Genomic DNA, 8,636 nt, shown 5'->3' on the forward strand with positions numbered 1-8,636 from the left:
TAACTATCCCCTTAGGCTATTAATGCGGAAAGAAATGTAAGAAAAATTAATGTATTTCTCTCCTCCCTCTTTATGTTGTTTGTTTACCCTTTGCCCCTCACTCATCTTGGAGAATGACCCTACATGAGGTCAATTTCATTTCTGCTCTGGGTCAGTTTCACTCTCTGGTCATCTGACGTTAACCACACGTTTAAAGTAAATGAAAGTATTCTCTTTTCTCATTACTTGTGTTTTAATTTTATTCATATTGGCTTTTGTAAAACTCTTCTCCTTCCTCCCTTTTACAAGTCCCTACATCCATTTTTATATCGAAATATAATCTAGCTCTACAAAACCTACCTTTTTGGGGCTGAAACTACTGACAGTATAATCCTCAAATCCCATTTCCACCGCGGCTCCCTTCCCTTGTGCCTTTTAGCTTTACCCATCCTTGTTATTCTTCAGGGGTCTGGAGTACTATACAATCCCCAGACAATATGTCCCAGTGGGAAAAAGTATTTTACCAGACTCCTTAATGTTTGGTGGCGATGGTAGTAGTTGAGACGTGTAGATTATACTAGCCCACTGAATACTTGGCAGAGGGGAAGAGAGATGCTTGCTCATGCTCCTCCCGTCATTAATATACACGTGGGACTGTATTAAATCTTTTGATATGTAACAGAGAGAGGCGTCTAATGCTTCTTTAGACTCTACACTTCATTTTAATATACATAGGAGCTGGACTTCACCCTCCTGCCCAATCACAAGAAAAGTAGGATCAAGTTTTGCCCCTATCTCTTTTTACACCTATTAAACACTAAATTTAAACCCACCAATCAGAGCAGAGGACCCCCCCATTTCCACCAATCAGCACAGAGCATGTCCCAATGTTCTAAACCCTTTGTTCCTACACAGTGCGGGATCCTCATATTCAAAGAGACGCAGCAAGACAGAAGCCAGGCATTTGGGAGGGGTTGCTGCAGCCTGAGCCACAGGGAGAGGGATGGGGCAGAATAATTCCACAGGGCTACCAGGCCCACTCAGGACGATAAGTGCCTCCCACAGTCAGCCCCAGCAGGTGTTTGTCAATGGGAATCTCTATGGGGAACAGTGGCTGGCAGAGGCTGTGCCACACTGGGAATCAATTCCCCCAGGAGAGGAAAAGATCTCTGGGGGGCAGGGTTGGGGGGGTCCCATGGGAGGGAGCTATGTTTGTGCTGAGAGAGAGGTTAAAGTCCCTGATAGGGGTGTCCCATCCTGAAGATTTCGGGCCAAGTTATTTTTATGTATATTGGGATCGGGTTCCACTGGAGAGCACTGTGTGTGGGAGTTAGGGGTGTGAAGAGGAGTTGGGGTCCCTGGGGAGCACTCTGTGTGTGTAGTTTATTGGGATATATCAGAGGAGAGGCCCCATTGTGGCAGCAGTGCATGCAGAGTAGGAGTAGGGGGTTCAAGCTAGAGGCCCTGCCTTGAGCTACTCTGGGCCTCAGTATTCCATTTCAAAATTACTCTTTCTCCCAGGAGTTGGATTCCTTCCACGAAGAGCACTCTGACTCCCCTCAGACATCTGCTTCTTCAGCCACTGAAAGTACCATTCTCAACAGCCCGCCCCAAAAACGTAGGTGCACGGCCAAGGGAGAGAGCTCCCAGAGCCCTGAGGAGGCCTCCAAGTATCTGAGTGGTGACAATGGGATCAGATTTCACATTCATCCAAGAGATGAAATTAAGATCTGCGACTGCTTCCTGCTGGGGGGCTGCACCCAGGGGGACAGCTGCCCCCTCCACCACACCTGCTATCCCTACCATTGGCAGATTAGGTGGAGGGACAGCAAAGCCTGGCAGAGTGTTAGTGAGTCAGCTCAGCGGCACCTAGAGAAACTTTACTGCGACACTGGAAAAGAGCAGATTAAGTTTGTGGACAAGTAAGTGATGGAAAGCCAAACTCCAGTCCTGGAATCTACCAGCAGGAGGAGCTGTAGAAAACAGTGGGTTCAGTGCTGGGTATAGGGAGCTCATGGAGTCTCAAGTCCCTGCCCCAATCTGGGATGCAGCATCAGCATAGGGAATACCTCGCACATGTCCCCACTTTCATTCATTCCACTCCCCAAGTCCTTTATGTTCCGCACGTGTGGGACTGCCCTCACTTTCCTTGTTGAAAATTATTTTACATCAGAAAGAGACTCAATGAACTAAGGTTACAGAAAGGATAATTTGCGCTAGAGGTGTGGATCCCAAATTGAGAGCTATGGTGTAGGCCAGAGTGCTGGCTGCCAGGAGCTCCCACCCTACTGCTTTCTTGGCCTTTCTCAGCAGGAGGTGCTGTAGGGAAATGGGCAGAAGCACTGGGTGCAGGGGAAGCTCCTAACTACTCCAGGTAGGAGGTAATGGAGGAATAATGGTTTACTGTATCCTTGTCCTGCTCACAGAGGTGGTGCTGTCGGGAGCATTTTCCTGCACTCCATGAAGCTGGTTTGCTTCGTCGGACCCTATGACAAAGTGCGGCGACTTTCCAACACCTCTGATCCAAAGGAGAACCCCCACTTCCCCACAGAGTGGGCGGCCTATTGGAAGAGCAATGGCAATTGGATGAAGTATGAGGAGGTGAGGAAAAGGGAACGGCAGTCCAACCTGCGTCATGTATATCATACAGTGCGTTTCCCCAGGAATGCCTCACTGAGGTACACAAAGGAATTACATACTGTAGTTAAACCAAAAACAACAACAAAGGGGGAGACACACTGAGGGGCACAGACAGAGGAGAGAAGGTGTCCGGAGGGGAGATACTGAGGATGGGGAAGGAGCCTTCGTCGGCAGGAAGAGAAAGACATTTCTCAGCTATGGCCTGTGGGAAAACCAGGCTGAAAAGTCTAAAGGATGCTATAGGGAAAAGTCATAGTTAGTCAAGATGAAGAGAGGCTGGATGCTGGCAGATCTTTGCCTCTGGCTTCCCCAGATATCTAAAGAATTATTGATGAAGCTGGCAGCCTAAGGAGCAGTGTGTGAGGGTCCTTGGTTTTCCTTTTTGGATCACTCTCACTGTATACCTTCTCTTCCTTTCCCCCTCAGTCCATCTCCCAAGGTCTCCTTGCTGCCTATGAGCAAGACAAAGACAGCTACACCTTTGAATGCCAGGGCCACTTCTTCATTGTGGATCTGAAGCGCCGTGTGCAACGGAACCGGGATAAGGGATACGTCCGCCTGGTCCAGCGCCGGCCTTCCTACCGCCCCCTCCTCAGTATGGTGCCACATCTGATGTAAGTGACTCTCCTGGCAACCATGGTCCTAAAGGAATGTAAGCAGCATTCAGAGGAGATTAATTCTAATCTCACTATCTCCCTAGGACGCTTCCGAGAAGACCCCAGGGAACAGTTCCTTCCACTTCTGACGTCCTCGGGGAGAATCCGAAGGATGGCTACTGTGGCTCCTACCCTGCTGCCTGGGTCCCGAAGCCACCAGATGGCCAGGCTTTCCTGAAGATGGAGGTGCTACCAACAGAAGTTGCGTACCACAGAGTCTGTGCTCTCTTCCATCAGTCTCTCTCAGAGGAAAAGACACTGGTGCTGGGGATTTACAGAATCCGGAATGATGATCTCTGGGAAAAATACACCAGGTATAAAGAGAAATGTTGTGGGGATATTGTGTGTGTGTGTGTATGTGTGTGTTTGTGTGAGAATCCCAGTGCCAGTGCCCAGGAATGCCAGAGGGGGAATGCTGGAGCTAGCGCCTGCACTTGTGGAGCTCACCATGCTCCAGGCAGGAAGTGTAAAACCTAATGTCAGTGCTTTAGGGTGCAGAACCCATAGTGCTGGAAGCCTAGGAGCATGAGCCCTGGAGCTAGTGCACTAAGGTGTGCACTCACAGGAGTATGACTGAAGGAGCTAGTGTGCTAGGGTGTGAATATTAGGCTTTTTTCCTCAGGTGGGGATTTTAGTACACCAGTGTGAGCGTGATTGCTTCTTGTCTGGCAATTTGGAGTTTGCATATTTGGATGCATCCTTGGGAATGGGTGCATGGCTCCTAGTGCACTAGGCTGCATATGTTTGTTTGCAGAGTGCATGCATGTGCACTGGTGCACAGATAGTGCACTTGAATGTGAATATTTGTGCAGTGGTGGGCAGATCCTAATGTGCTCAAGTGACATTGGATGCACTAGTGTGTCATTGTTGAATGGATCCTTGAGGGCTGAGGGGGGAGGAGGAGAAGACTGATCCCCTAACTCTTTGCCGTTCAAGCTTTTGGCCTTTATCTATTGAATAAATGGAGATAGAGGTGGTTGGGGGGAATTAGGCCTCTACGTTTCCCCAAACATCCCCTCTGGGCAGGATCTAAGCCTGCTCTTTTTCCCCTTTGTGTCTCATTCAGGCAGAAAGCCATCATGTCCCATGCATGTTCACTGCAGGAGAAACAGCAGCTGGAGAAGCACCTCTTCTATGGGAGCGCTGCTGATTTCCTGGAGCCCATCTGCCAGAAGAACTTTGATCCCAGCTTCTCAAGGTTGCATGCCCCCATCTACGGCAGGGGCTGCTATTTCTCCAAGAGTGCCATCTATTCACACCGCCACGGCCAGGCGAGCAAGGCCGGGCTACGCTACATGTTCCTGGCCAAGGTGCTGGTGGGCAAGACTGCTGTTGGGCATAAACTTTTCCGACACCCTCTGCCCATGGTGCCTGGTGGGCAGCTCTACAATTCCTGGGTCAACAGCAAAAGCAATACCCAAGTCTATGTGATCTCTGACAACTGCCAGTGCTACCCCTACTTCCTGATTAGCTACAAGATGCTCTCTGACCCTGTGGCAGTGGATGGCTGATAGTGCAAGGGGGAGGAGCTGCTCATTAGGAAAGATTGCTGATGCAGCTTTTCTGATCAGGCTCCACTTCCCCCTTTGGGGATGGGGATCACTTTTTGTTGTCACCTACATTCTTCCTATGCAACTTGCTCTGTAAAAGCCCACTCTGCACCCACTCTGAGCAGCAGCTGTGACCCTCCCAGTGTATGTGGAAAACAAGGCCAGCTAGTTTCAAAAGAGCTCTGTCCCACCCCATCCTATTCAGTCTCCACCAGATTTACTCACCCTGTGTTCAACTTCACCTTCACTGTCTATCCAAATACAAACATCCCTGCAGGCGGTGCTGTCAGACACTGCTCCAAGCTCTGGCCTGGAAGTTGCTGTTACACTATACGAGCCATCACCCTCTATGAGCTCTCATTGCTTTTGTGGACTACAGTATGTGATTCACAGAAAGTTGCCACTTTGTTCATGGCTTGCCTTCTCTTCCACCTTCCAAAGGGGCCTACAGCCTGGGGGTAATTGGTTTGGCAAAAGTTGTTTGCATAGTGGCTTGCTGTCGTGTTTGCTAAGTTTTCTGGTGTAAAACTAATTTAGAAGTATTGTTCGAACCTCACCATGGGTCAGAGCGCTCTCCTGTGCTTGTAATTATTTAACATTTAAGTGTGTGACATGGAGGCACAGTGGCTGTAAGCATCTGCTGTGTCTAGTCTGTTGCATGAAACCCCAGGATCAGGGGAAGATTCTGTCTGCTCAGGCCTTGCTCCCAATGACAACATGTCACCTGCCCCTGCAGGAAACCTCCTGTGATCCTCAGTTTTTGGGACCTATGAATTGGCCAGTTGTTAGTGAGTTAATATGTCCCAATACCTGAGAACCTGCGGATTACTCATTTATTCATGTAAGCAATAACTGTTTAATTCACACTGTATTATTAGCATAATTACTGAGTTACTTTCTTTGCTGAGTTTCCTTGTCTTCATAATTTGAGATCACTTGCCTTATACTTTACATTATTTTTCTTGTCTTTAAAATTAAAGAGCTAAGAATGTTGTTTACTGCACAATGTCAGTGTGATCTACATTATCTAACACTTGGTTAATTAGACCAATTAATTTGATTTAATACCCCAGCAATCACAATTAATGTAGTCTAGGAAGTTACCCTATGTAGAATCATAGAAATATATAGCTGGAAGGAACCTCCAGAAGTCATCTAGTCCAGCCCAGTGTGTTCCTCCCTCAACCACACACACTAAGCAGGACCAAGTGACTGGGAGTTCAAGGTAAGTTGTGGGTACTCGGTACCTCTAAAAATTCTCCCATCATGATTAAGTGCCAAAATATGGATTTGAGGCCTACATTTTCAAAAGGGACTGACCTGAGGTGCTCTGCTGGTGACACCTTTTTTAAAAGAGACCTGATTTTCACAGAGCAGTGGCTAAGCACTTTTGGAAAGTCAGCATCCTCTTAAAGTGTCAAGTCAGGTACCTAAAAGCTAACACACTTAGGATACTACACAGTTTTGTTGACAAAAGTCAGCTTTCATCAACGAAATGGTGGAGGTGTACACACTGAAACGCTTCTCCTGCTGATTTAACTCTCCTGCTCCACTGACATCATAAAACTTCCTCAAGGAGCGGCATGGAGCTTTCTGTGATGTAGTTAGAATGATGGACACTGTGTTTCTTATGTCACTCTGAGATGCCTCCAGGAGGTGTAAGTACTCATTGTACTTTGATATTGCAGGGGGACACAAGGAAGCGCTCTATTTCTGTTTGTTTGTTCCAGTATAGGAGAGGGATAGAACTAACCAACACTAGCACGGTTTGCATCTGCTTCTCATTCCCTCATGCAGCTAGGCAGAGGGGGCACTGAGGAAAAGTTTGTTGATGCACATTGGGATTTCCTGGGAATTCTCCATAGAGATCTCCAGGAAACTTTCCTGGAGGTACTTGCCAATTCTCTGCTGAAGGTTCCTTAGGATGTCAGCCTTATTTCTTCCCCCGTGGTAGGAAACTTTGCCTTGCCATTCGGCAATTACCTCTGCAGACACCAAAGAAGCATACAAGCATGCAGCATGCGGAACCAGTCTGTAGCCACACACATGCAGGAGCTGTTCCCTTTCAGCCTCAGTTACTCTCAGAAGTGAGATATCAGCTGCTATCAGCCCCGCCCGTGGAAAACAGGGCCAGTATTCAGAATAGTGGCCCTACATGCTTGTATTGATACCACTTGGAACTCCTCCCCTTCACCCTTTGTTCCATCTTGCCCCTCCACCCCAAGGCCACTATGATTAGGGCTTTTGCTGTTCTGTGTGACTGCCAAGGGAAAGTGAGAAAGTGGTGCATCTAACTTTTCTGGATCAAGGCTGTGAGCGCACTCACAATAGTGCCTCTGTCCACTGTTCCTTTAGCTTCTGCAGATGTGCCCTTGAGGGTTTCCACTTGCACACTGGCTGAGCAGCTGTGCGTGATAAGGAGATGAACCAGGAGGAGTAAGGAAGATAAGTTCAGGGGGGTAGATTCATCTGATGCAGCTGATAGCAAGCAGAAAACATGGAGAGAGACTATAAATGAAAGACAGAGAATGGATAGCCAGGAGTGGAAACAGGGGCGGGAGCAGATGATACAGGGCCAGGAGCACTTTGTGTTAACTTGATAGCCAGGTACACTGTCTTTAATTCTAAGGGTCTGTCTACACAGCACCTAGATACCCGTGGCTGGCTCATGCTAGCTGACTCGGGCTCATAGGGCTTGGGCTGTGGGGCTGTTTCAAGCTGTGTATACTTCCAGGCTTGGGCTGAAGCCTGGGCTCTAGGGCCCCATTACCTTTTGAAACTCAAGATTAGAACTAATTTATGTATCTATGTTTACCTTCTTTAACCTTGTAAATAACTCTCCTATTTCCTGTTCCTATTTAATGAATCTTGAGATGGTTTATTATCGGACTGGCTACAAGTGCTGTCTTCGGTGTGAGATCTAAGGTGCAATTGATCTGGAGTAAAGTGCTGGTCCTTTGGGACTGGGAGTGACCTGAATATTGCTGTGATTCTTGGTGTAAGGATTATCTATCACAAAAGTACACTCACCAGGGTGGCGAAATAGATCGGAGTACCTAAGAGGACTGTCTGTGACTCCATGATTAGGCCATTATAGTGCTTGAGGAGCTTACACTTGATAACTGGTTGGGGAAATCTAAGTATAAAACTCACAAGCAATGTGGGGTTTGTGCCCTGCTTCCTAACAGTCTGCCCTGAGGTTGGTACTCAGGCTGTTGAGCCACTGCAGGCAGCTTGACACCCAGTGCAAGTGGTGTCACCGGCATAGACAGGGAATTCCTTCCCTCTGGGACTCTAATAAGTTTCTTACACTACATAGGCCCTACAACATTCAGCCCCCAGCACAATTCATGCTCTCCCGTTGGCGTAGTAGCGACTTCACTAAAGCACTATCTCTGATAGAACCAGGCTGCCAGCTGCTGCGTGTTGCAGCTCAAACTCTTTGTTGATTATTAAACAGCTAGATTATGGTGGATGCCTAAGGCCGTATGGTGCTGCGCTCTGAACAAGCACAGAAAAAGAGACAGTCCCAGCCTCAGAGAGCTTATAGTCGTATGTCATAGGGGGACAGCATAAGACCCCCTCTCAAATATAGTAACCCGGGGAAGCTGCCCTGGGTCTGTTATTTTTTCTCTGGCCAAGGCAGGAGTTTTTTAAATGTTTGTGTCTTTTCTGTGTCTACTTCGCTGACAGGCTGTGACCGCAAACCTCGAGAGAAGCCTATGACCCTTAAACAAGGCTGTGAAGAAAAAGAGTAACAAGAGGGTAAAAGTAAAGAGATTTAGTAGCCACAGTAACAGTTTTAGAGCTC

The 8,636-nt window shown here is 47.8% G+C and overlaps 1 protein-coding gene across 1 annotated transcript; it reads left to right on the forward strand.

Moving 5' to 3' along the window:
- Nucleotides 1-982: 982 nt before the first annotated feature.
- Nucleotides 983-4,786, forward strand: LOC127057170 (protein mono-ADP-ribosyltransferase TIPARP-like). The gene is made up of 6 exons (XM_050965933.1): nucleotides 983-1,057; nucleotides 1,501-1,901; nucleotides 2,406-2,580; nucleotides 3,046-3,233; nucleotides 3,320-3,589; nucleotides 4,342-4,786. Exons 1-6 carry the CDS (start codon nucleotides 983-985, stop codon nucleotides 4,784-4,786), a joined length of 1,554 nt encoding a protein of 517 aa, XP_050821890.1.
- The last annotated feature ends 3,850 nt before the right edge of the window (nucleotides 4,787-8,636 follow it).

The sequence above is a fragment of the Gopherus flavomarginatus genome, chromosome 1 (assembly GCF_025201925.1).
Source record: "Gopherus flavomarginatus isolate rGopFla2 chromosome 1, rGopFla2.mat.asm, whole genome shotgun sequence".
Lineage (NCBI taxonomy): Eukaryota > Metazoa > Chordata > Testudines > Testudinidae > Gopherus > Gopherus flavomarginatus.